At 43.5% G+C, this 27,983-nt stretch overlaps 1 protein-coding gene across 1 annotated transcript in view; it reads left to right on the plus strand.

Moving 5' to 3' along the window:
- Window positions 1-27,983, plus strand: part of cacna1ia (calcium voltage-gated channel subunit alpha1 Ia) — a 148,005-nt gene that overhangs the window by 94,230 nt on the left and 25,792 nt on the right. The window contains exons 7-29 of the mRNA XM_070980381.1: window positions 645-993; window positions 1,397-1,489; window positions 4,881-5,205; window positions 5,500-5,888; window positions 9,556-9,707; window positions 10,271-10,456; window positions 12,247-12,364; window positions 12,459-12,614; window positions 13,096-13,186; window positions 14,213-14,367; window positions 14,758-15,498; window positions 16,112-16,212; window positions 17,220-17,343; window positions 17,548-17,616; window positions 19,325-19,503; window positions 19,988-20,114; window positions 20,516-20,641; window positions 21,273-21,362; window positions 21,525-21,717; window positions 21,844-21,995; window positions 23,698-23,807; window positions 26,468-26,601; window positions 27,035-27,105. Of these exons, the coding sequence (XP_070836482.1) occupies window positions 645-993; window positions 1,397-1,489; window positions 4,881-5,205; window positions 5,500-5,888; window positions 9,556-9,707; window positions 10,271-10,456; window positions 12,247-12,364; window positions 12,459-12,614; window positions 13,096-13,186; window positions 14,213-14,367; window positions 14,758-15,498; window positions 16,112-16,212; window positions 17,220-17,343; window positions 17,548-17,616; window positions 19,325-19,503; window positions 19,988-20,114; window positions 20,516-20,641; window positions 21,273-21,362; window positions 21,525-21,717; window positions 21,844-21,995; window positions 23,698-23,807; window positions 26,468-26,601; window positions 27,035-27,105 (4,231 nt within the window). The remainder of the gene's footprint in view (window positions 1-644; window positions 994-1,396; window positions 1,490-4,880; window positions 5,206-5,499; window positions 5,889-9,555; window positions 9,708-10,270; window positions 10,457-12,246; window positions 12,365-12,458; window positions 12,615-13,095; window positions 13,187-14,212; window positions 14,368-14,757; window positions 15,499-16,111; window positions 16,213-17,219; window positions 17,344-17,547; window positions 17,617-19,324; window positions 19,504-19,987; window positions 20,115-20,515; window positions 20,642-21,272; window positions 21,363-21,524; window positions 21,718-21,843; window positions 21,996-23,697; window positions 23,808-26,467; window positions 26,602-27,034; window positions 27,106-27,983) is intronic.

Genomic DNA, 27,983 nt, shown 5'->3' on the forward strand with positions numbered 1-27,983 from the left:
TGGGGCAGAGACTGGTGGCTAGCTGACTGGGAAGCAGGCTGAACCATAGGAGGCTGGTCGCTAGCAGGCAAGGAGGCTAGCGCAGTCAACAATTCCTTTGCAATTCCAGCTAGTGCTTTTGCTAGGCAAGGCCTGGAAGAAAGCTCCCAGTTTCCCTTCAGAGCTGCTTCTTTGCGCTCTATACCGGATAGTATAATAGAGTAGTTTACAAACTTAAAGCAACAAAGACTGCTGTAAGATATCTGATGGTCTATTTGGAGTCCACCGACTTTACTTCTCCAAACTGATAAATAGAGGACAATGTGTAATTGAATGTGACATCTTAGGTGCTGCTTGATTTTGCCTCAAGCCACCCATTTTGTCATGTCCTGACCAAGGCTTGACCCCACCCTTGTTTAGCACACCTGTCAGCACTCCTTTGGTTTGCTGCACTAGCTTTAGGCATGTGTTTGCCAGTTCACTGCCCGGTCAGGTTTTTCCCTCACACACATATGTCTGTTACAGATCCATACTGATCCATTTATCCATTTATTAGTAAGTTAGTAAGCTCAACCGCTTCTGGATCTTGGCTCTGCAGGGACTGTTTTTATTGTACTATATTTTATCCCATTATCAACTAACTTCTTACCATGTCCCTACCCCAGCTCTTCAGGTATGACTCTGCCTCCTCCATACTATCAGCCAGAGGAGGACGACGAGCGCCCGTTTATCTGCTCCCTGGCGTCTGATAATGGCATCATGTCATGTTCTGATGTGCCGGCGAGGCGCGAAGGAGGACGCACATGCTGCCTGGACAGGGAGGACGCACTCCACAGACAGGCTCTCGGTCTGAGTCCTGAGCCACTGGTCAACGGTAGTGGTGCTGGTGAAGCAATGGGTCTGTGTATCAACTGGAACCAGTATTACACTCGATGCCACACAGGAAGTAGTAACCCCCACAAAGGTGCCATCAACTTTGACAACATTGTCTATGCCTGGATCGTAATTTTTCAGGTATGTCCTCTATGGGCTGCTGAGCTAAAGGTGAGGTTGGACTGTGTGTGGCTGATTTTTCAAAAAGTTAAATCTAAATACAACCGAGTCAAAGGAAGTAGGCTGTTGCTATAAGCTTGTCATTGTCATAGGCATTCTCCTCCCGCTATCTCGGGGTTATTGTTTTCAAAGTCTCCATCACTATGTGAAACAACAGTAACAACTGTACTAGCAACCTCGAGTTAGGAGCTCCATTCTGAAGTGACTCTATGAAAGTTAGCTATGCTACATGATCAAGATTGAATTCATTCAGAGGAATCCACTGGATTGAAACGTGATATGAACTATGCTGCACTAGTAGGTTATTCTACTCAGCAACTTGTTAACTTGTAAATGTTTATTTCTTAACACTCTTTCCCCCTAGGTCATCACTCTGGAGGGCTGGGTGGAGATAATGTATTATGTAATGGATGCCCATTCCTTCTACAACTTCATCTACTTCATTTTGCTCATCATTGTAAGTAAAACACAGCCCTACATTTATTAATATGTTGGTACTCTACATCCCGACCACTCGACACATCTCAGTGTACAGTGTGTTCTGATGATTAAAAATGAATAAATAATGAAGTGTAACTGTAGTTAAACACTGTGGAGATAAGAATCACTTGTAATATTTTCTCATAACGTTACCAATATATGTGGACATCTGCGGTCTCCATCGATAAATTGAAAGAGGATATTTCTTGAGTGCTAATAGACTTGTGGAAATCAATAGTAGCATAAAAGACTGTCTACAATCAATGTCTGAGGAAGGGAGGGGAGGAGCTGGATGTTGCATAAATTCAGCTTTGGTGTTGAGTAGGAAAACAGGGGAGAGAAGAGGTGGGAGGATAGTTGAAAAATACAAGAAAATGTATGTCAAAAAGATGCTGTATGCACTCTGTGTGCAAGACCTAGATCAGCTCTTTGTGTGCAGTGCGGGATGGTGGCACAGAGATGTTTTTTGAATTCTGTATTCACGTGCCATTGGCTGTCCCTAAGACATTCATTCACTCATTCAGTCACTGTATATTGGAGACAAGAATGAATGGAGGGTGAGTAATGGAGGTGAAACACTGTGAAGATACAAACGCACCAATCAGCCACAAGCACAATAAACAATTTCTGCTCTATGCTGTAATGACAAGGAACAAAACTTGAGCACAGTGCAAGAACTGCCCTTATCTTCCTCGCAACAGTGGCCTTATTAGGCTCAGGTGACTAAGTGCATCCTGACTGCATCTGTAAATTTCATCCCCTTTTTGACACTTCCGACTTGGGGTTGGTATTGCCAGTGTAAACACCTTTTGGCAGCTAAAAACAGTTGGCAGGTGTCGCACTGTAATCACTTTTGCCTGGTTTGTGCTGCTACATTGATCACAATCTCATGTCATGTGGATTGTGTATCCCCATCATACAGTTCTAGTAATGTCCAGCACAGGACACATAAAATTGAGCTGAACCGCTGATTACATTGTCATACTGATCTGAAGTCAAATTTCATGCTCCAGCAGAACTGCTACAATTGGGCTCTTGTGAACTGACAAGCTAATTTGTTTTAAAATTCAATGTACACAGCCCAAATGACTTGCACAACACCTACCTACCAGACAAACACATTGCTCCCTTTGTGGTACATGATTGATTGACACAAATGTGCCTCTGAGCTTCCTTGCAAGGCTCCAGCTTGTTTGGCAAAGTATAGTCAAAGGTCCCAGGGGATGCCTTGGAACTGTTGTTGACACTGAGAAGTTTTCAGTCAGGCACTTCCATGGTCCCCAAAGGTGTTGTTCACACAGTGAGGGTCACCTTAACTCTCTCAGTCTTTCATGTTGTAGTCCTCTCCTTCTGTGGCCTTTTCCTTATTCTCTTTTACTTATCTAATTCTTTTTGTGTGTGTGTGTGTGTGTGTGTGTGTGTGTGTGTGTGTGTGTGTGTGTGTGTGTATTATGAAGTTGCAATATTATGAAGCTTGTTAGTTGATCCTGTGAGTGTGCAACCAAAGTGTTTACAGTATATCGGTGTGACATTGAAGAGTGTGATGAAATGCATTAAAGTGACTTAAAGCTAAGTGCTACCAATGGGGAAGTTATTAGGTGGTTGTGTGTGCGTGCGCGCATGTGTCTCCGTGCATGTGTGTGTGCTTCCGAGAGAAATATATATACACATAAAAGTATGTGATAGCAGCTGTATGGAAGCACATAGACCCATGCAATCAGTTGTATGCTAAGCCTGCCATATTAATTTGTGTGCTTGAGTGTGTGATCACACATGCTTTTGTCTATGTGAATGTTTATGCGTAAGTGTGTGTGTGTGTGTGTGTGTGTGTGTGTGTGTGTGTGTGTGTGTGTGTGTGTGTGTGTGTGTGTGTGTGTGTGTGTGTGTGTGTGTGTGTGTGCATGCACACATGCATAATGCAGTGATCATCTCAATGCGTGATATTGGACTGCCCTCCCTGATTATGCGCAAAGCTGTCTACTGATCAGAATCACAGAATAGACACACACACAGATGCAAGCCTGGAGGGAAATCAAAGCCCCACACACCTGCAGACCTGCTTTGACCCACAGGCCACAGATGGGTATCTCTCCTCCCTTTCTCCACACACACACACACACACACACACACACACACACACACACACACACACACACACACCCCTCCCTTCTATGTTTCCTCTCTCTTTCTCTCTATGTGAATATCTGTGGAGTCTCTTCTTTTTCATTCCTTACAGCTTCGCCAGTCTCTCCTTCACCTTCCCCTGCATCTTTGATCACAGGGGATGAAAGTTTATAGGTAGAAGGCCATTAAGTTTGGATTTTCTGGATGTTGTCCGTACATTTTTTATGGAGTGTTCCGCTCCAAATGTTTTGGCCTTGCAGTTGTATATGGGTGTCTGTGTTTTCAGTGTGTCTGAGAATTCTGTCCAAGGAGAAACAGGGAAACATGTTCAGATTTGTAATGAACAAACCCGAGCTACAAACTGCCACATCCACCCAGCAGTCTGGTTTCTGATCCGTTCAGCATCAGCTTATATTGATCTAATCATTGTTCCATAACCAACTTGGAGTAGTCCAATAAAAGTCATTTCAGCAGTCCTGTAGTGATTCTCATTACTGCCACTAAAGGCATCAGCCAACGCGTACCATTCACAATCTTCTCTGTGCAACTATCCCTCCAACCCTCACTTTGACTCATGATGAGAAAATGAAAGCTCTGAGTGCTTGATGAAGAAATGTTCACGAAAAGCACTGTAGAACACAGGCAAGAGGAAAGTAAAGCTATTTAGTTGGAATACAGGCGGGAGGGAAAGTTAAGTCAAGTCAGACACGAGAGAAAGATAGCCAGACGCTGAACTGTGCTTTGGGCATGTGTTGGCTCTGTCTGTCTTGTCCAATCAGCCTCCGTTTGGTAGGAAGCCAGCCCTCAGACCTTTAGCATGTGTGTCAACATTTCTACAGGGGGATTGGCACACATTATCTGAATCGGCAAGTGTGTGAGCTTGATGTAAAAACAAGTCTGTATTTACCATAGGAAAATCCCATTTCTTCACAGATTTCATGTTTCTTAAATGAGCAACATCTGCTTTGGCCTTAGGCTAGTTATTTAAATAAGACTTTGCACTGGTTCTTATTGTTTTAAGTTAGGGTTATTTTTCGGTTACAGTTGTTAAATCTCTATTTCTGCATTATCTCTTCACCTGCTTTCTTCTCTGGGGAACAATTAATTCTTTGGATTAGATATTAGCTCAAGTTCCCAGCAGTTATTTTCCTGCTTCATCTCACTTCATGTACTGTACATCTTAATTCATCAAACAAACTCCACACATGGCCTAACTTTCTGTTCGTTGTTCCACTTCCATCCAGATTGGCTCATTCTTCATGATCAACCTGTGCCTGGTGGTTATCGCCACGCAGTTCTCGGAGACCAAACAGCGGGAACACCAGCTGATGCAGGAGCAAAGGGCGCAGTGCTTGTCCTCCTCCACCTTGGCCAGCATGGCTGAGCCGGGAGACTGCTACGAGGAGATCTTCCAGCTGGTCTGCCACGTCCTCCGCAAGGCTAAGAGGAGATCGGCAGCTCTCTACTACACACTGAGGGGCAAGCCCCCACCAGCCGGTGGAGGCAGAGGTAACAGGCGTGGTGGAGGGAACGTGAACGGAGAACGACATCATTCCAGGCACCAAAGATGTGAGTGAGAGGCCATAGCAATGACATCTGAATATGTCTTATTTATGAAACGTTTGACACTTGAAATGAAATATGGAGTGGGCACTAACTAGGTTTGAATACATACTTAGCTGCAATTTTTTTTTAATGGAGGATGATGTACTGTTTACTTTTGACAAAATCAAGCTTATGCCAAATACATTTTTGAGACATATGCAACAGTCACAAACACTGCAATGCAAAAGGTACAGGATTTTAAATATGAAGTTAAAGTGCACCCATAGTCTTATATTCTTTCTATTCCCATCTGCCTAGCATCCCACTGCCCACACCAGAGCAACCAGGACCACGGCCCTCAGCCATTAGCCAACTCCATCAGTCTGGCTGTCCCTCAGAATCCTGAGGACTGTCCAATATGTTCATTATCACTGAAAGAAGGGGTGAGGGCTGTGGGAGACTCTGCCAACGGGGAGGAAGATGAAGAGGATGCAGTGAAAGAGACGGGCAAAGAGGAGAATCATCTAGAGGAGAGGGGAGATGGAGAGAAAAAGAGGAAGAGGACGTGCTTTGGACATTGTAAAGACGTTTGGACTGATATGAGAAGGAAACTTTGGGGCATTGTGGAGAGCAAGTACTTCAGCAGGGGCATTATGATCGCCATTCTCATCAACACCATCAGTATGGGCATCGAGCATCATAACCAGGTAAATGTATGAGTCAATGCTGTCATTGTTTCTGACACCGTTTATGCAGTGACACTGTGTCATTTTAACCAACCAAAGTGAACGGAGGCATTTATTTTGAAACTACTATTAGAGACCGGCTCTTTAATTATCTTTTTTATATTTGGTCATGGAAAAGTAAGAAGCCTCCTACTGTCTTAACTTTGCTTGTAGAAACTCTGTATTTACTTTTTTACCACTTTTTGTTTCAGGTCTTTATTGGACACCAGGTTTTATTTTATATTTAATTTACCTTATTTCTTTGTGATCTGATTCCAAAACCTCGCAATGCACAGACAAACGATAGACAATGTTTTGGAAACTGGTAAATTGTCACAACGGATACTTGGTGAGGACCCTTTGAGAAATGATGCTAAACAGCTACCCAGTGCCTTGATGATGCCAAGGGGTCCTGACCAAGCGTCTGTATGTAAGGAGTCGGGAGTGAGAGTGTTGTCCTTGCCATCGTTGTAGGAATATGCATCGCCTTCAGTCCTTTAGACTGACATACTATAGTGTCAATAGAGTGTGTTGGCGTAATAATTTCTCGCTCCACTCTCACTCCCACAAATCACCACAGCCGCACCAGATAAACCACCTATCACTGCTGATGAAGCATTGCTGCGAGAAATGCCATAATAGCAGATGACATTCAGAAGGATAAGTGTGGGAGTGGAGCATCACTGCCATGCAGTTTCCTGACAGAGGTGTAAACATTTAGCCTAGCGGTAGACAAAACCGAGCTGGCTTTTAACATCGGCCATGCTCCTCAGAGGCAGACGGGGCAGGTGCCTGAGTGCGAGAGCGGGAGACGCCTGCCAAGAGCACACACGCACGCACACACAACACACATCCATTTGTGTCCAGCGTGTGCCTGCACATAAACAAATATCTTTTCATATTTGTGCACGTGCGCCGACAGAAACACATGCAAATATATACTTACAGGCTGTTACGTAAAACTTTTTTCCTCATTTCTCTCTCTCAACTCACGCCATTCTGTTTCATCTCATTTCTTTGTTGTCTTTTTCTGTCTTATTCCCTCACTTGTTAATTTTACTTCTACCTCTCTCCCCTAATTTTCTCCATAAATCCCTCTGTGCACCCTTTGCACATTCCTTCCCCCACTTGCTCCTTTGTTCCTTGCCATCTTCCTTCCTTCCGTCCTTCCCGCCTTACCCCAAGTGTCTCATCTACACTCTGACTCTCTTTTACTTCTCTCAGTTTCACCCTCTGTCTATCCACAGTCTCTCTCTCTCTCTCTCTCTCTCTCTCTCTCTCTCTCTCTCTCTCTCTCTCTCTCTCTGTCTCACTCTCTCATCCACCCACTCACTCTTTGACAGCGTACAGAGTAGTTGCTTTCTCTCATCTCTGAAGACTCTAAAAATAAATGAGGGTTGGGGGGGGAGAGAAGGAGACGAGTGAGAGGCGAAGAACGAGGCAGACGCTGGTTACACAGCAGTTTTCAGCTCAATTCCCTGTGTGATTCAGTGTGCATGAGCAAGTGTGTGAGCGTCAAGGTATGCATGTATGCGGAAACACACATACACATTTGCATGCACACACTCACAGACGCTTTGTCTGTCTGTCTCTTGAGTCTTTCTCCCTCCACAGCTTCCACAGACTGACACAGAAGCAGTGAAACAAGTGCGTGTTTTCCCTCTGCAGTAGAAAAGTCTTACCTCGTGCAGTTTTGTTCTAAAACAGGAACTCTGAAACTGATGTGCCTCTCCCCAAAAAATAATGAACCACCGGGCTGCCTTACTTGCACAACACCCTGCTTAAAAGACATGTTCATGGTTTCAAAGAAAAAAATGCATCTTGCTCTGTAAAGGTATTTCCTTGCCATCTTTGACTATAAAACATAATTTTTTCATATCTATGCTGGGTTGTTACTAATTCATCAAATGATGTTGCACGTTAGGAAAAGATGAGCTCCATATTTGCATTCATATTATGTGTGTTTGTGTGTGGACATATCTGTGTGGAAAAGAAATTGGCATGCTAAAATTCAGGCTTGGAAGCTGTAGCTCATTCATTCATATTCAAGGCGGCATCCACAAGCTGACTGAGGCCACATTTCAAGAGAGACACAGGGAGAGGATATTTGTATGAGAGGGAAAAATATGAAATATTATCCAGGAGATGGAAAATTAGGGACCAGGTCAAGAGTAATGTAGGAGAGCACAGGTACAAACATGATTAGGGAGTGAAAGGTAATGGATCATGAGGAAGAATAGTAAAGAGGGTGCAAAAGCAAGGAGAGGGAGGAATGATGGTATTTTGTCTGCGTTAAACTGTGGTGTCAAGGGCCATGATGGTTCTGTCAATAGCAATAAATCTCATATCCTATGTTTGTGCTTATGACTAGTGAGTGAGCTCTGGACATAGGTCAAGGTTAGCGCTAACTGCTAAGGGGTAAAACATGTTTGCATCTGTGCATTTATCCCAGACAAAAACATTAGAGTCAAAACTGAGCTCATGAGATTTAGGCTGTTTTGTGGGCTTATTTCCTTTCCTTCCATCCCTTTTATCATTCGTTCTCACCCCTAATCGAATATTTTTTTTCTCCTCTCTTCCATCATGTCATCGTCTATTCCTAAACAATCCATCTGCTCGCTCCTCTTTTTTTGCCTCTGCTTCAGCCGGCCTCTTCCTCTACCGTTCTCCCTCCTCTGATCGACAGCGGGATATCGATTGGGAAGAGATGGGTCCGCCTGATAATGAGACTCAGAAAGAGAAACAAAAAGGGATGGAGAACTAGGGGGATGGAGATAGATTGGGAGAAAAAGCGGATTAGGGGAGGGGAGGGCTGAGAGTGTTTTTCCCTGACATGGTTTGCTAACTTTGGCAGGGCTAGCTGGCTATTTCTCTGCTGGCTTTGAAACTGAAATTCACAGGGGGTATCACAGAAAGCATCTGATCCATATCGTGCATAACACACATTCACTCACACACACACAGTGCACTTGCATGAACAGAGTCTGCTCGCACACGCACACATGCAAATGGAAATAAACCTGGGATTGACTGACGTACGCGCGTGTGTTCGTTGCATGTGTGCGCTCCTTTGTCAGATGGCATGCTCCCCTATTCAGCCAGTGTTTGACACCATGTGCCTCACAGACAATGCACACTCTCCATTCTCGTTTTTCTCTGCATTATCGCTGATGTGATGTTGCCTGAGTCTTCCTTTACAATTTCACACCTGTGCTAAAAAACACAATTTGTTTCCCTGCCGCTCAGTCCCTTTCCTCTCTGTCTGTTGTCCGTCTAAGATGAGGTATATGTGTTAATTTTATTTGCCAGGTAAAAGAGAATTCTCTGACAGTTTGAGTGACAGCCTTTTCAACACAGGCGGAGAAATGTGATGCGTGCACAATTGTTTTCTTCGCAGTGGCTCCTGCATCTTTTGTTGCAGCAACAGTGATTGCAGAGCAGTGGTTCAGTATCAACGATGTTTTTATCTCTTTGTCTGTACCTGCCTCTCTGTCTGTGTATATCACTGCTCTGTTTTTGACTCGGAAGGCTTGTAACTCAAACCCTTTTATCTTTTACCAACGATTCTGTCTACACCCACATTCATGTCTTACTTGCTATTTTCATTATGTTCCTGTCACCCCTCCAACCCCCATCTGCCTCCACCCAGCCCGAGGAGTTGACCAATGTCCTGGAGATCTGCAATATTGTCTTCACCAGCATGTTCACCCTGGAGATGATCCTAAAGCTGACCGCTTTTGGCTTCTTTGAATACCTGAGGAACCCCTATAACATCTTTGACGGCATCATTGTCATCATCAGGTCTGTTACTTAGTCTGCAGGTTGTGTATCCTGAAATATAATGAATGAGGTATAATAGTTGCAAGCTCTGTCCCAAAACTAAAGAATCCAAAGGCTGAGATTTGCAGCGTCAAATTGTTCCTCTTTTCTTTTTCGGTGCATTCCCCGTGGAGTTTTAGCCACACTACTTATTTTATGTGACAGATATTTCATATGGGAACTGTCATGGGAGGAAATATGTAAAATGCAGCAATAGCCCTTATTACACTAATGTGGATTATGTATACTCATAGACTTAAATCTATATGTTGAAAAATGTGCAGTCGTGTGTTTTTATTTAAAATAAAAGACTGACTTATCCTCTTATCTGATCTTCTCTTAGCGAGTGTTTCCCTCCAGTCTACTGACTTCTATTTATATGTAAATTCTTCCACTCCCCATATTCCCGTATTATAACAATATGGTTTTTTTCCTCTATCAATTTACCCTTTTTTATTCAAATTTCACCACATCGTCCAACTTCTCACTGTTTCTCCATCTCTCTCTGTTTAACACACATCCACCCAACGCAACTCATACCGCAGTGTGTGTGAGATTATCGGCCAGGCAGACGGCGGCCTGTCAGTGCTGAGGACCTTCAGGCTGCTGAGGGTCATTAAGCTGGTGAGGTTCATGCCTGCGCTGAGGAGGCAGCTGGTGGTGCTGATGAAGACTATGGACAACGTGGCCACTTTCTGTATGCTGCTCATGCTCTTCATCTTCATCTTCAGGTAACAGAGGGCCACAGGGGCACATAGCTATGTGGGATACAGCTCAGAGAAAAGAAATTAGCAAGACACAGAGAGGGTGAGAAGTGTTTGTAAGAATCTGGAGCAGCAGAGCAGAGATTTAGGTGTGTATGTGTGTGTATACACATACTGTATGTACTGAATGTGTATATGCGCAGCACTGTGCCTGATAGTTTAACAGGTTGTTTTGTTGCCATTCCAAATGTTTGAACACAAAAGTAAAAGCTGTGAATATCAGACAAAATTATATTATTTGAGCATGGTGCAGACAGCCTTAGCCAAAGGCCTGAACGCTTTCCGTGCACAGTGATAGGATGAGCTTCCAATTGGGAGTTCCAGCTTTTCTCTTTGACCTGCCACCTTCTCCAGCATTACTTTTTCCATGAAAGTTAGGACTACCTTCACTTGTTTGTGTCTGTCAGCGGTGTATTTGACATTCAACTTGTGAATTTCCACTAAATTAGACAGATGGGCCTGAGGCCAAAGAACTGCAGCTATTAAACTGACAGAGACTGATCTCAAATTCCAACAGCATATCAGTAAATTTGTTTAATTTGAAGTTGATGTGAATAGCTTTAGTTTTGGTATAAAAATTGGTTGTAGTACACCATTAGCAATGCTTTGCCTTTGTATGAATTTAGTAAAGACTAAATCATTCTGCTTGATCAGAGGTAAAAAATTCAGAGATAGAGAGACAGAGACGTCCTAATAGTCTGCAGAATGATTCTCTAAATCACATGTAACAATTAAAAATAGAAGACAGCATTTACAATGTACCTAAATGAAAATTGTGATGCAGAAGCTGAAAACTGTAATTTACAGTAACATAATCATTCAGCCTAATCTGTCCTCTTGTTAACCTCCCCAAGCATACACACACACACACACACACACACACACACACACACACACACACACACACACACACACACACACTGCTCTGTTTTCCACTTCCGTGGGCGATAACTGAAAATGAAAATGGTATTAACAGAATTATGGTTATTTGAATAGTTTATCATAATTGTTGCAAGTGCAATCATTTTCACATGATAGATATGAGTTCCACTCAGGAGCGTAATGCAATCAGATCAGTCCTGCTTGTCCCTTTATGTGTGCATGTGTGTTTGTGACTTCATATGTGTGTGTGTGTGCGCATACCTGTCAACCAGCTACTGTACCCCTGCAGCACAGCAATCAAGCATAAGTGTGCCAAGACAGATGGCATCAGAGCTTTTAGACAGCTAATGCTAGCCTGAGTGAGTGGCACTTGGCCTATACACCCAGCAACCGTAGCTTTTAGTGAGCAGTTAATGTACAATACCACTCAGCCAAGACATCAACTTTTAAACCCTTTCCACAAATTGCTTTAAAGAAACTAGCGGTGAATGAGAATATGAACGACATTGTCTGGGGTCACAGTCTTGTGACGATAGCAAACAGATGGGTGCAGGTGGGAGGAAAGAGAGCGAAAGACAAACAAATAGAGCTCTGAATGATGCAGAAGGTATCATAGTAGTTATAGTAATTGTAATGAATGTTCTCTTGAGCATCTCTTTTATATGAACTTCATAATAATTCTGTTATTTCATGTACTTTGAGTTTGAGTACATGTACCTAACCCGTAATTCTTCACGTTGTCTGCAGGTGTCATAAACACAGAGCCTGTGACATACTTACATTTTCAACGTGCTTGCAGCATAAATGGCGTGTAATCTTATTCTGTGACCGCATGTGTGACTGAATTATTGGAGAAACCCCTTCCTGTGTTGCAGTATCCTGGGGATGCATATCTTTGGGTGTAAGTTCAGTCTGAAGACAGAGGCAGGAGACACAGTGCCTGACAGGAAGAACTTTGACTCACTGCTCTGGGCCATCGTCACCGTCTTCCAGGTACAGTTAGTTAAAAGACATGCATTGTCATTGCTTATTTTTTCTACCTGTATGTGCATTTGTGTGCTTCATTCCTTGTGTATATTTTCTGCAGATTCTCACTCAGGAGGACTGGAACATGGTGTTGTACAACGGCATGGCGTCCACCTCGCCCTGCGCTGCTCTCTACTTTGTAGCTCTGATGACATTTGGAAACTACGTGCTCTTCAACTTACTTGTTGCCATCTTGGTTGAGGGTTTCCAAGCCGAGGTAAGGCATCTTGTTTAGGGCACTGGATAGCATTAGTCAATCATATCCCAGGTTTTATTTTGTTTGTGATGCCTTGTGACACACTCAGACATATGTTGAGTTATCTGACTTGTGGGTTGAAACATAATTTTGTGGCATAATGTAAAGAAATAGATGGATATTAATGAGAAAACAGTATCTTTGTCATCAGAATATTTGTCAGAATTTGCTGATCTTCAGCTAGATTTGATGATTGAAAGTAAACTAGGTGGGCTTGGGAGAAAATTGCCCCTCACAGTAAATAGTTGGTTAATAAGGAGACCACAAAAGGTTCCTATCGAAAATAGTTTGTGCTCTTTATTTCAATACCTTTCGTTCTCTCTCCCACCCTCTATTACTTCCTCCCTTCATCTTCTCTCATGTCTCCTTTCCTTCCCATCCCTCTCCTTTGTCTCCTCTTTCTCTCTCACACATTCATTTTCTCTCACTCTTCCCAATACAGGGCGATGCAAACCGCTCTTACTCGGACGATGACAGGTCTTCCTGTAATTTTGAGGAGAACGATAAACTGAAAGACTCTCTGCATCTCTCAGGTATTAAATGCCTCTCAGAGCTTTACAGCATTTTTTTTTTATTTAATAAAGATTGATTTTCTTCTCACCTTTGAAATTAAATGACCATTTTGCCCTCAAATGTGGGGTTCTGCATGGAAACTGTTAAAGTAACCACGCCTCTGACAAATTGTTATATCAGAGATCGCTTAACATTAAATTTTCTCCTCACTTTAATAATTTTCAAACAAGTAGTCTGGCTTTTTTGTCAGAATAAAAAACAGGATTGCAAAGATGCAAAATGGCTCCAAGAATTACAATAGGTGCACCTATGATCATACAGTAACCAGTCCTCTAGCCATTCAGTACGCCAGGGAACTATCAGTTTTTTGGTTGTGCCTTCGGCATCAAAATCGTCTTCATTTCCGCAACAAACAGTGCTAACCATCCTTTTCCAGTCTGCAATGTGAGCTGCACAAACTTTGAATAATGCATGCCTGATGCCACGTCTCCATCTACTCGTCTCCCCTCTTCTCCCTGTAGGCATAACAAAAGTGAACTCGCCAAGAACCAACCAAAGCATCGAGCAACAGAGTAGCATTTAGCGCCGCATTAGGGAGGCCTCTGATGATGTCTGATCACAGTTCTTCTGAGCCTAAATGTGCCTTTTAAATGTCAGCTTACCTGAAAAAAAACACATTTGGATTGGTAATGGCTCCTTGAGACCTATTCCACCAAAGGATGTGTTTGAGAATGGACAAACCATTGGCAGATATTCCTCTCTTTCACCATTATGAGCTCCTCTCCAGCTCCTCTAAGGTGATTTAGTGTAAATTAAACACTCCTCTGCCTCTCTGAGCACGCCATAACATCATTTTATTACATTTATGTTGTAAAGAGATGCAGTGTACCAAGTTCTATTTGCATGGCAGCGAAGAAAAGAAGCAATGGGAAGAAGATGCTGCCTGTCTTTCTTTGACTGTGTTCCAGCTTATCTCTCTTCTCCCTTCCTTATCACCATTTGTTCCTTTCTTCCATCTCCTTAATTTCACTCCTTCTTTCCTCCAGACCCAAAGATCTGTACACTAACCCCTAATGGGCACCTGGACCTGTCCCCACTGCCTCCTGGTCTGTTTCCAGGAGAGAGGTTGACCTTTGCTCTTGGCTCCAGGAAGAACAGCGTTATTTCTCTTGGCAGGGCAAACCTGGAGCACAGGGCTGTGGTAAGAGCCTCAGACTATAAAGAGAGAAGCTGGACAAAAAAAAAAAAAAAAATGGATAGCTGCTGTTTATTAGCTCTTTACCAGTCATGTGTTGATATAACTGAAACAATATGACAGTCAAAGTACAGGTCATTTCTCTCTTTGCGTTGCCTTTATTTGTAATGACTATTTGATTAGCTAATTAGATTTGATGTAATTTGATAATCTATGGCCCTTTGACTGCTCTCACGAGGTATTTATGAGTGTTATTCATGTAATGAGCAGCACATCACTATTTTCTTCCATTATTGTGAGACCTGTGTATTCATTGGATCAGTTCTGTTTAGTTTTGTCAGTAATCCAGACAGTGTGGCTCAGGAGATAGAAGAGACCTCTCTGCATCTTTCTCAGTATCCAGGTCGAGGCTTTCACAACTGGGGCCGCCAACTGCCTCCCCATCCTCAGGCGTTGTGGGCCCGTCGTTCCAGTTGGAACAGCCTGGGTGGATGCCGCCCCTGTTCCTCCTCATCTCCCTCTGCCAGCCCAGCCTTCAACCCCAACTCTGCACGGCCCTTCTACGGCTACGGCCTGGGGGGTCTTGGCGGAGTGGTTGGAGGAAGCCTCCGCATCCGGGGTCCCCGTGCCTCTTCATCCCCTCACCGCCACCTCCAACATGTCCATCCAGACGAGGAGGAATCTCTCCTCTCTCCTCCCGCGGCTGCTCCACAATCTCTCCACCTTCCCCATCCTATGCTCCCAGGTCACTTTGTACCCAGGAGGGACCGCAGAGCTCTATCACTAGAGTTGCCCCACCTGCTGCAGGTTCCAGGACCTCCACACCCTCCACTGGCATCACACCACCCGCTGCCCCCAGTGACACTCCATGCTCACCAGAGGAAGAAGAGCTTCTCTGGGGGGATGGTTATCAGTGGAGGTGGTGGCGGTGCGCTTGACAATCTGGGTGGTTTAGGAGGGGTACACCAAGACTGTAATGGGAAGACTCCTCTGTCTCAGCTTCTGCAGCCCCCTCCTAGACACCCAACTGAGCCAGCTGGAGGGGCAGACCCCCAGAGCCAGCTGATGGCAGAGGTCTTCCCTCAGGTTAACACACGCAGCAAAGACCGGGAGGACCTGGATGATGACACTGACTATGTAAGTTACAGTTAACTGTGTGTGGGAGGGAGAGAATTAAATGATAATAGCATTAGTAAGTGAAGTAAGCTTATGCAATCATACGACCTTCCTGTGATACATAGTCCATTTCCACAGATGCAGATAAGCTTAAGACGGCAGCAGCATCTTAAAAGAACAAAGAAACACAATCTAGCCTTGTGATTCTCAATAACCGAACCATTAGCTTTCGTGTTAAAGTACAAGATTTTACACAGGCAATAATCTCCTGCTCTCTTGTGTGGGATTTTCAAGTACTTTGTATAAAGCCCGCACTCCCTATCACCTGGGCCTCATGGGAGTCCCATTGTTTTCATTGTAAACAAGTCTGTGTATGAGAGAAACAAGGTTAATTAGAAAGGACTATTTAGACAGCGGGGGAGAGAGCTATACAGATGGTAATGTTGGAAGATGCTTCGAGCTGTTGCTATAGAAGTGTTTCACTTTCGTTAATAATTTAAATAGAGAGTCTAAACAGGAGGTTTCTTTCTGCAATTATGCGTGTCTTTTTGTGTTTACTGCATGGTTATGTTGTGTGTGGTGTATGGGCTCTGCTTGTGCGCGCGTGTGGCATCATGTGTGTTCTTTGCCGCAGAGCTTGTGCTTCCGCATCCAGAAGATGTTAGAAGTGTACAGACCAGACTGGTGTGAGACCAGAGAGGACTGGTCTGTCTTCCTGTTCTCCCCGCAGAACAAGTGAGTCACCTTTACGCCTTGTCTTCTTCCCTTTTTAATCAAACGTTTTGTGTCCAGGGCATTTAGTCATGGAGTGATTGCATCAAAAGCGTGCTCGCTCAAAATGTGGGCTGTTTTGTCACCAAAGCATCAACAGCCTCTCATACAAACATTATCGGCTGGCCACAGGACGTAGTTTATCAAAACAATGCTAAGGATGGGTGGGCAGATTCTGTTCCCCCACCTCATCAATAGGAAGGACAGGCTGCCGAGCTTCCTCAGAGAAGGACTACATTAGAGTATTGATCGCCACCTTCCAAATAACAAAGGGATATTTTCTACCCTCTCCCCTCCTGTTAGAGAGCAGGAAACAGGCCTCAGGGGGTAAATGAAATACCATAGGCAATTCATTAAATTCTGCATTAACTTGGTGATGTTGTGTTACAATCTGCAGAGGACGGGTTTGAATAGACACAGTTGAGTTTTTTTTTCTTTTTTTTTAATAAAAGGCATTTAAATGTCTCCACGCTTGTTCCAAAATACTTTAGAATAAATACGGCCTCTCCTATTCAATCTGTTTCTTTTCATCCGTTCCAATAAACACTGCAGCAGAGACATTTAATTGCTTTTTGGCAGTACACAGTGTCACATGCTAAGTTTTGAAATACATATTCAGTATTTATATGTCCCTTCTCTTCCTGTCTTTCTCTCTCTCTCCTGTTTCTCTCCTGTTTTCGGCTCTCCCTGCAGAGCGCTGTACTCAGGAGTCTTGTGCTTCTGAGTGTGTTGTTAATGTAATTTGTTTTGAATTAGGAGTGATGTAAACAAGGGCTGAATGAGACTGTTCACCCACCAAGATGTGAGGGAGCTTCCATGCACTGTCAGGAAACTTGGCTCCCATTCTGACTCAATGGAGGGGCTTTATAATTTGTGTTAGAACAGAGTGTGCCCTTACCTTCGTGCATTGACCCCCCCGTCCCCTTTTTATCAGCCTTTCCTCATCTGCAACTCTTCTCCTCCCTCTCCAGGTTTAGACAGATGTGCCAGTCCATCATAGCCCATAAGCTGTTTGACTATGTGGTGTTGGCCTTCATCTTCTCCAACTGCATCACTGTGGCTCTGGAGAGGCCCAAGATACTGCAAGGCAGCTTGGTAAATGCACCTGAAATGTGTGTCTATGTGCATGGGTGTGTAGAAGCTAGCAGCTTTTGTGCGGTGGCTTTTTGGATTATCCGAGGATGAATTCAATTCTATTATCTCAAAGGTGCAGTAAGTAAGGTTTTACTACCCCTAATTGCCCCATCTCCTCTCTCTAACTGTCAACCCCTCTCTCCTGCCTCTTGTTTGTCTGACCAGGAAAGAGTCTTCCTCACCATCTCCAACTACATCTTTACTGCCATCTTTGTGGGCGAGATGACACTCAAGGTAACATTTTACAACCTGTCTCTCTATTACGACCAATGAGTCCTGAGTGTCGTGTGTGCAGGCACTACACAGAGGCCTCTTTTATGTGTGTGTGTGTGTGTGTGTGTGTGTGTGTGTGTGTGTGTGTGTGTGTGTGTGTGTCCGTGTCTCCCTGTTTGTCTCTCTTACAGAACTGACTTCGCCTCAGTGCTCCTACAGCCCAACCCCTTCCCTACCCTCTTTTCTTGGCTTCCCATGTTCCTTTGGAGAATAGAGCAATTAAGCAATGTCATTAATTAGTGGCTAGTCTTCTCTTATGGATGCGGTCCATCTCCAGCACTCCCCCACACTCTCTCCTTCCTCCTGTCCTCTCCAATGTTGGCTGCTTCTTTTTTTAAGTTGTTAACCTTTCCGCTTCCTTCCTCTTTTTTTTTCAGACTCAGCCTTTCCCCACCCCTCCTTTCTTTAATTTCTCTCCCTCCCTCCTCACTGTATTCTCTGCAAAAGGCTTTGGCACAAGTGGTCCATCAATTATGCACTCCCACAATCAATTATTAACCAATCACGGCCCGTCAAGGAGCCACAGACTTGTCAGCCCCCTGGCCGAGCTGAACATGTCTCCCTCTGTGTTTCTGTCTGTCTGATCCTTGTGTGGCTCTGTAATGTGTGTTGATGTGTGTTTGTTTGTGTAGCATTAATCTCTCTGTAGGAATCCACCACTGTGTTTAGTGCTGTCTACAAGAGGCAGCCACATAAAAAGCACAGCACAGCAGTGAGGAATTGGTCAGGAAGTTGCAGAACTTTTTAGAGTGTTATTTTATGAGGCAGCTCCAGGCCCCATGTAGCCCTCTCCAAAAAAGTACTTCTAATGATTGTACTGTAGTTATATGACTAAGCAATGCCATTTCCTGTGCAATTTCCAAACATAAAGTATTAGATTACACTTTAATATAATCAGAAGTCTACACATTCTTGGATATTTTGTACATTCAGTTTAGTTTTTAGCATTGCGGTCAGTTTACATTTTGGCATTTAGACCCTAAGATGTTTGCCAAGGACTGATCTTTCAACCATCTTGATATGTTTGCACACTAACCCCCAAAGTCCCTCTGAAGCTTTACTGGATACTTGGCAAACAGCTTCAAATGTCAGTTGCAGATTTTTGCCCAAGCAGGCTTGATGCTCCCACCGCTGCTTAGCAAAACGCCAAATACAGCTGTGTGCATATGTATTACAATTCCCTTATAACACCCAACCCTCACTCTTGACTCTAAGTCACGGATGAGTGGAGTACATCATATGTCAAATGGTTTCACAATAAACTGCAAAGATAAAGGCACTGGGGCGTCGTTACTGCAATGGACATTACAGTAAATACTCTTCCTGTTGTCTTTACAGTGATGTATGGTGTGTCATTTTTCTGTTGATATGTGTGCGTGCGAGTGCATGTTGCAGGTAACATCCATGTCTGCTCTGGACGCTCTGCTGGCAGATGTGTGTGTACCTGTCTCGTGTGTGTTTGACGTTGAGTGTGTAACGCGTCCTGCTCATCTCAACACCCTGTTGTCCTGCGGCTGGCTTTTCTCGTCTGCATCTCAACTTTCATCTTCTTGCTCTTTTAGTTTCACCTTTTTGTAGTTTTATGCAGATGTCTTGTAAATGTCCACTTGGCCTGTGTAGTCCATGTTCTAACGTCCTGCTTCACCTCTTTTTTTCCTCTCACCTTCAGGTGGTTTCCATGGGTCTGTATGTGGGGGAACAGGCTTATTTGCGGAGCAGCTGGAACATTCTGGATGGCTTCCTGGTTTTTGTGTCTTTGATTGACATTGTCGTGTCTATGGCGGGTGGGGCCAAGATCTTGGGTGTGCTTCGAGTCCTCAGGCTGCTCAGAACACTGCGTCCCCTCAGGTATGGACAAAGCCCTGCCTTTTTTTTTTTTTTTTTAATGTTTTTACTGTTTTTGTAAATCATTTGCATCTACTGATTATCATGTTATGCACGGAAGCTCCCTGCCTTATTTGTGCAGTTTTATCTTCGAAATGTGGTCCTTTGAATAAAAGATGACTGAGGAGCAGTGCTGTGTTCCCAAACAGATCAACCTAGTTAACAATCTCAACACCAGACAAAAAAATGATTAATCAATTATATCCTGTCAGTAACTAGTTTTTCACAGTCCTTGAGCTTATCGGTGCAGTTTTAAAGACATTAAAATGAAGCAATAAAACGCATCACTCTCAGCATCTGGGATGCTGCCCATATAAATATAATGATATAATGACATTGTAAGAGATAGATATTGAATAAAATATACTTTTTATAAACTTTTTACTCCCTCTACATCCTTTTCATTACACTTTTGTTCCTATTGTTCTCTCACCCCTCCTCTCTTCAGGGTGATCAGCAGAGCTCCCGGGCTGAAGCTGGTAGTGGAGACCCTCATCACCTCCCTCAAACCCATTGGCAATATTGTTCTCATCTGTTGTGCATTCTTCATCATCTTTGGCATACTTGGGGTACAGGTAGGAAAAAGGGAACTGCTGTTTTAATGGTACGCAGATTAATGATGCATACATTATTTAATGAAGCACATTATATGCATGGAAACTGCTGTAAATAACTGTATTTGTGTGTGCAATGATTACCTGTCTATTACCATGATATTTTCCGAAATGTAATTCTTTCCTTCACCTTCATTCTCAATAGCTTTGAAGCACACTTGCATTTCTTTCTTAAGTAAACTCTCATTGTCTTCCTACTTCTTTCATCACTGCAGAACATTTTCATCTGGTGCGATCTTTGACCAGCTCATTATTTCACTCACGAGCAGCCTTTCATCTCATCGGAGGGGCCTATGAAGGCTTATTTCTCTGTTTTAAAAAAGCAGTCAGGCAGCTCTGTTTCATTGTTCTCCTACTGACAGCTGTTTAAAGGCAAGTTCTTCTACTGCTTCGGCCCTGATGTCAAAAACATCACCAACAAGTCAGACTGTCTGCAAGCCAACTACAAGTGGGTCCACCATAAGTACAACTTTGACAATCTGGGACAGGTTAGTATCACATGTGTTATGTTTGTTGATGACAACCTTCACTGTGACATCATAATGTTCTGTAAAAATCCTTTTCTTGCCATTATTCAACACCATAAGGGGAGATTGTGACCATATTTCACATATGGTCAGACACTAAATTGGTGAGACTAATCTGGGGTGTCCGCCTTAAAACTGTGCTGATTGTATAGATCTGCCGGGTTGAAGATGTGTGTGAAGCATCCACATTTTACAATTAGTAGTTTCTTTGCAGCAGCATCCATATTTGAAACACTGCAGTCCACCCCAAGCTCAATGGTTTTGCTGATATTGAGCTTCAGGTGATTGTTGTTGCACCTCTGGAAAACTAGTGAAGACAGCACGTTTCTCACTGGGAATTATTCACTGGAATCATACACGTCAGTATGGTGATAACTATGTAACATTTCACCAAAACATATACTTAATACCTTTCATTAAATTCCTTTTAAGTCTTCACTACATGTTCTTTATGAGTCTACACAGATATGGATGTAAACTGCAACTTGGCAGGTTGACAGAGGCGTACAACTGTGAGGCGCTAATTCTAGTTTCCCAAAAAAATAAGCATAAAAAAACATTTCCTCTCTGTTCTCTGCCTGCTTTTATCCAGGCTCTGATGTCCCTGTTTGTACTCGCCTCCAAGGACGGCTGGGTCAACATTATGTACCACGGCCTGGATGCTGTGGGTGTGGACCAGCAGGTACTGACATATAAACAGTACAACAACAATTCTCCCTAAGAAAATAACTAGTAGCACTGGCTAAATCTTTTTCTCCTTCCCTCTCATCTCTGTTTTGTTTCTTACCTCCTTCTTTCACATCGCATCATTTTATATCTTCTATCTTTATAACGTCGACCCCAGCCGGTGACCAACAACAACCCATGGATGCTGCTGTATTTCATCTCCTTCCTCCTCATTGTCAGCTTCTTCGTCCTCAACATGTTTGTTGGCGTGGTGGTGGAGAACTTCCACAAGTGCCGCCAGCACCAAGAGGTGGAGGAGGCAAAAAGACGTGAGGAGAAACGTCAGCGGCGCATGGAAAAAAAGAGGAGAAGTAAGAGAGGCTCGATTTCTTTTAAGAAGTAACCCCAATATCAGAAAAACACCCTTCATCAGATCCAAATACAAATACAGTTTTGATATGTTTTACAGCTTCATTGATATATTTTTCTACCAACAGAAGCCCAAAAGCTGCCCTACTACTCCAGCTATGGCAATGTGCGCCTGATGATCCACACATTGTGCACAAACCACTACCTGGACCTCATCATCACCTTCATCATCTGCATCAATGTCATCACCATGTCCTTAGAGCACTACAATCAACCTCATGTAAGAAAGATCAAGTTCACCTGTGCGTGTAAAGAAGTGCTTGATGGATGTACGGGAGTGCAAGAACAAGTTAGTGGGTCGTGTAAAGCTGGGCATACACTGCACGAATTTAGAAATGTAATTTCAGCTCCTGTAAAGATTCGTTTCAAAGCTCCAAGACAGGTAGAAGTTTGTTTTCTAGTGGGGGTCTGTGAAGCGCGCACACACACTAGTCAGCAGCACCAACAAACTAACAAGCTTGCTAGCTAAATCAAAAAAACAGTATCTCGCAGCTGGAGAACAACGGCTATCTCCTGGCAATATTTCTCTCGCTCATATCAGTCGTGACAGGAGGAGAAGGAAACATCATAGAGGCCCGTATGCTGTTCCACAGCTCAACCAGCCTGGCCTCTATATTTTCTATCCACATGACACACTGTGTCGCCGCTTTCAGATGCTTTGTTTGCCACTTCCCGCAGGCGCACTTAGAAAAAAGGCACTGACCTTGGGGAATCGACTCTTGGTTCTGCTTCAACTGTGCGAGAGCCCGACAACTGCCAACCAAAATTTCTGATGTGTCAGAAATTCATCAGTGTCCGTCGGCTGGTCGGGAGCGGTTGATCAGGCCGTGATTGTTCCTCACTCCCCCTAGGAAAGCTGTGCCCAGAGAAGCTGAAATGAAAGAAGCTGAAATCTGACTCTAAAATGAGTCATGTGGCTCAAATATCGGGTCGGAAATGCACTCAAATTGTGCAATAAATGCCCAGTTTAAGATGTTTGGGGAGGGAACCAAGCATAGGTCCAGATGTTTGTTTGTGTGCAAGTTAGGTGATAAATGGGGAAACACCTTGAGTTCTTGATTTATGTAATTGCAGTAAGAGCAACTTCTGCAGAGTATTAATGTCTTTCGAACCTTTGTGGCTGTTTTCCTGCACCTGACTACAACTCTTACATAAAGCCTTCCCTTCCCCAAACAGCAGTATCTTTAAAAGACACACTGAAATCACTGAATGGCCAGCCACCACGAGACTGTATCCAGGCTCTGTAGCGTGTGTTGTGAGTAGCTGTAGTCCACACAAAGGAGCTGTGATTGCACCACTGATTTGATGTGGGCTGCTGTCAGAGTGGTGTTAGCCGTACACTACATGTATCTGTCCATTCATGTGTGATGAATGGAGGTTCAGGAGGCTGATAGTGTTTTTTGTTAAGGAGAGAAAAGTGATTATCCTTAAGATAAGATGCCTGTTTGACCTTTAAAATGGATCAAGCTTTCTCAAACTGACCGAGCATCAGATAAATATCACAGGTCTTGCCTGTATTTGTCAGCTGTTGGCTCTGACATTTGGCAGCCTCCCACTTCTTAAACGCTACAGCTCTGTTTATGAAAGGAGACAACAGCCATCGAGAATGATCTCCAGTCTCTGCATTAGCATGAATGCTTAAAACAACTAAACCACTTTTGCCTCTGGAATATTTAATACTATGCAAATGAAATTCTGCTTAAGTATGTGTGTGTGGTGGGGGACATAATGTGTGTATGTTTGTGTGAATGGGAGATGCTCTGTTTGTACCTCTGGCATACTTGATTTTACTCTACAAACAGTGGCAACAAATTCACTTCTACAGTTTCTCCCTGCTGATACTGTACCCTATGCCGTTGCACATGCACATGCACATGCACATGCACACACACACATGCCCCTTTTTCATTCTGTCCTTCCAGTCTCTGGATCTCGCCCTGAAGTACTGCAACTATTTCTTCACCTCCACTTTTGTGTTGGAATCAGTACTCAAACTCATCGCCTTCGGCTTCCGCCGCTTCTTCAAAGACAGGTACAGTGTGTGTTTATACGCTGTGTGTTGGCAGTGTGATTGTGCATGAGAGTGTATCCCATTCTGCCTGCATGTAAGTCTATGTGTGTGCTTATTTGTAGCCCTATATACACTTGTATAATTCTAATACATTGTACAAGACAGCTTGGTGTCATCGCAAAACTCATCCATCCACTGTGGGATTTGTGCTGCTGTCCAGAGGTAGACTGCACCGTGTCTGCATGATGATTGCTGATCAGCTTTCCTTATGGTTGCTTTAGTGTCTAGCCTGACAACACGAGGGCCCTTTGGATTAGATACTGCAAAATCAGCTTTACATTTCAAAACTGTTAGAGATTTAATGTCACCAAAAATTACAATATCACCCTATGTTTTCGTCTATTCAGCTCAGTCGCTTATCACATATTTGATGTGGAATAAACATAAAGCAACTATCAGGGCTCTAGGCATAATCTCTTGAAATAATGTATAATATAAATAGTGCCACAATAAACAGTAATTTACGTCAAAATGCAATGGCTGTACAAATCCGCCTTTTGCTTTGATCATTATAAATGGAATAGAGAATAACAGCTTTGACGATATAGAGGATTATGAAATATGTTGAAATATGTTAGCTGGCTCTGAGGCGTTCTGTTATTAAGTTGACTAAACCGTACTGTGGCGCAAATACGGATTTCCTGACAATTATCTCACATGATCAGTTCTGTGAAAGACAACATACTGAAGTGTCCTCATTATCATAGTGAGGAGGAAGAATTTACCCTTTTAGTATTCAGCTTCCTTTCCCTTATTAAGTTATTCCATAATGTAAATGTGAAGTATAATTCAGTTTCAGCTAGTAAAACTTTTTAAATATATATGGCAGTTTCTCATTGGAATCGTTTATTGGGTGAAATAATATAGGCCTGGCTGTAAAAAGAAACTGTTAAACTACACCATCATTCTGCTTAACAAAACCAAAGTGTCTATTAGCTCTCTGCATGTGACACTTCTGCGCTTTCCATTTCTCCAGTTCACTGTACTCACCTTTGTTTGACCTCCATGGGAAACACACCTCAGTACCAGTCTGTTCACTCCCACATCCATTCACTCGGAGCCAAGGCTAATTGATTTGTCACTCACCCAAATGTGCACACTGACGAGACGGATGTCTTATTCTTTTCAGCGATGTGTGGTGACTAATTAAAGGCAGAAACAGATTTGGGAGCTTATATTACAGTGATGATAGTTTAATGTCATTGACCTATTTTAGTTAGTGAAGAGAGAAAGGGGAGAGAGAGGGGATGAGGAGAAACGGCTCAGAGCAAGAGAAATGAGGTGGCAGGGGGAGAGAGAGATGGCGAAGTGACAGATTATATATAGGAGGGGAAGCTGGGCTCATCAAAGACAAAAAAGGAGGAGGGCAAATGAGTGATGAAATGAGAAAGAGATGGGCGGATATATATGGAGAATTTATCACAGGGTTATCAGCTGGCAGTTTGTCTCTTTTTATGTAGTGTCAGCAACAGCCGTGAGCAGTCATTGTGCATAGTGTGATTTATAGACTGAGGTGACTCTCAGGCCAGCTTTAGAACTGGGTCAGTGGAGTAGCAGGTAGTGGAACACACAAACACACTGCCAGATGGGCCACCGTGTACTCTAGGTTTGCAGGTATGTGTACTGTGTGTGTGTGTGTGTGTGTGTGTGTGTGTGTGTGTGTGTGTGTGTGTGTGTGTGTGTGTGTGTGTGTGTGTGTGTGTGTGTGTGTGTGTGTGTGTGTGAGGCCAAAAAGTTCTGAGGCTGGCAGTGAAGGAGATACGAACGTCCAACACACATTAACCTTTGGATAAGCAGCAGGTGCATTTTTACCACCCAGGCGAGATTCTTTCTGCCACTTTGATGTGTGAGGGAACAGTTTTAAAATTTTTTTAGCCAGTGAATATGAACATAGGCAGCTGCCTCTCTCAGCCTCAAAGGGCTGTATGGCTGTGACCACAGAGGACGACGCATCTTCGCTTGCCAAGGTGGGTAGGACTGCAACAACAGTGGACCCACAGTCAGGCAGACGCTGACCGCAGAGGGAGACGTGATTGTGTGCATGATAACGAGTCCGTTGGTACGCCGGTGTCATTGGCATTTTAAATGACAGTTTGAAAAGCATCGTGACATGAATTGGCAGTGGCAAATGTCTGCATGCTGTGCTTTGTGATTTCAGATTAGATGCACACCTGATTTACCATTTTCCATAAAGATTTGCAAAACTTCACGCCCACCTTGATGACTGTCTTCTGAAGATAAATGAGGGCTGCCATATCTCCTTTACATGAGGCAATAAAGATAAAACAGCTGCCCTTAAGTCAGATTTTTGAATGTGAATAAGGGGGCTTCAAACTTTTTGATTCCTACCATATTCATCTGATTTGGCAACATCTGTTTCCCATCTGTCCTTAAACTGGAAAAAGAAATGATATAACAAGCATTTTGCTGGACTGATGATTTATTAGGGACTTTTGAGGATGAGGCACTGTAACATCAATGGTAGAAAAGTGCAAATAAGCAGACTCATGTGGGAATTGCCAACAAACTTTCCAGTGTTCATATTTGATATGTGTGCATATGTGTTGCAACGACTTTGTGCACCTTCCTCCATCACATGAGCGTGTGTGTGCTTGTGCTAGGTGGAACCAGTTGGATCTGGCTATTGTGCTTCTGTCAGTGATGGGCATCACCCTGGAGGAGATTGAGATCAGTGCTGCCCTGCCCATCAACCCCACTATCATCAGGATCATGAGAGTACTGAGGATAGCTCGAGGTACATATACCACACATGTGTGAAATACACTCACTCACTCACAAGTCCAATCGCAGCCACAGTTCCTGTAAATCCTTTCCATGAAGTAGAAGATGTCTCGCTGGCATGTTAAAATGCAACTGTTGAAACTGTAAACAGCTTTTACAGGTTTGAAAAGGTTTGTTGTAGTACAGCAGCTAATGTCTAAAGGGCTGTTTTTGTGTGTACACGTACGTGTGTGCGTGCGTGTGCGTGTTCGAGTGTGTGTGTGTGTGTGTGTGTTACATGGCCTGTAAATGACGGACTGACCTCTCTATGGTTTAATGTTTCCCGTTTAGTCTGTAATTGAACCTGAGGGATTTCCCCTTAAATGCCCACACTTAAAATCTCTCTCTCTCTCTCTCTCTCTCTCTCTCTCTCACACTCACACACACACACACACGCACACACACAGTGCTGAAGCTGCTGAAGATGGCGACAGGAATGAGAGCCCTGTTGGATACGGTGGTCCAAGCCCTGCCTCAGGTACGCACACGCTCACACGCTGTCTCTCCCTCTTGTTTCCTCACAGACACACACTCCCATAGAGAGTTGGCCAGTTTCAGGCAATAGCCAGGGTGGTACTAGCCCCCCATCCCACCCCCACCCCCCCCCCCCATTCTCGTCCTCTGTTTGCCTGTAGGCAACTCTAATAGATGACTCATAGACTGGTAGACTGGTACACACACGTGTGCACATTCATATATAGGCTTTGTTTTGTTTTTACTTTCAGCACCATGGAGAGTACCCAGACTCCCACTGAGACCACAGTGTGCTTGAAACAGTGGGAGCTTCTTAAACTAGTCTGTAGTTCATTTGGCGGTGAATGTCCACAGAGTCCGTTTCTAGGCCCTCCCAGTGTCAGAATCATTCCAGTGTAGTGAAAGTTGAACACGCTAATAAAAACTCCCAGAATGCATCTGTGCTTTCTGATCTTACTGTCTTGAAGTAGTGCATGTTTGCCTTGCATGTAGCATAATCTTATGACTTAAGAATAAAATAGGAGACAGTGGAACAAATGTAGAGTCTCGTTATGTATATATAATATTCATGTTTCATATGAATGTCGTTATGTCGTTTTCATGTGTGGCCTCAGAATCGTGTCTTCGTCAGTCTCCCAGTGTTTGTTAATCAGTAACCTTTGCCTAAAGCTCTATTCACTGTGCTCTGTTGTCTTTCTTAGTTTGATCTCTGAACTCCTCTACCTGTGAAAATATTAAGCAATAGTTTGATATTTTAGGAATCGTGCTTATTTGCTTTTTTGCCGAGCGCTGGCTGAGAAGATTCGTACCATTCTCATGTCTGCACAGTTCTGTAGTGTAAACGTGGCTGGAACAGGAGCCAGTTAGCTTAGCTTAGCAGGA

The sequence above is a fragment of the Chaetodon trifascialis genome, chromosome 15, assembly GCF_039877785.1.
Source record: "Chaetodon trifascialis isolate fChaTrf1 chromosome 15, fChaTrf1.hap1, whole genome shotgun sequence".
Classification (NCBI taxonomy): Eukaryota; Metazoa; Chordata; class Actinopteri; order Chaetodontiformes; family Chaetodontidae; genus Chaetodon; species Chaetodon trifascialis.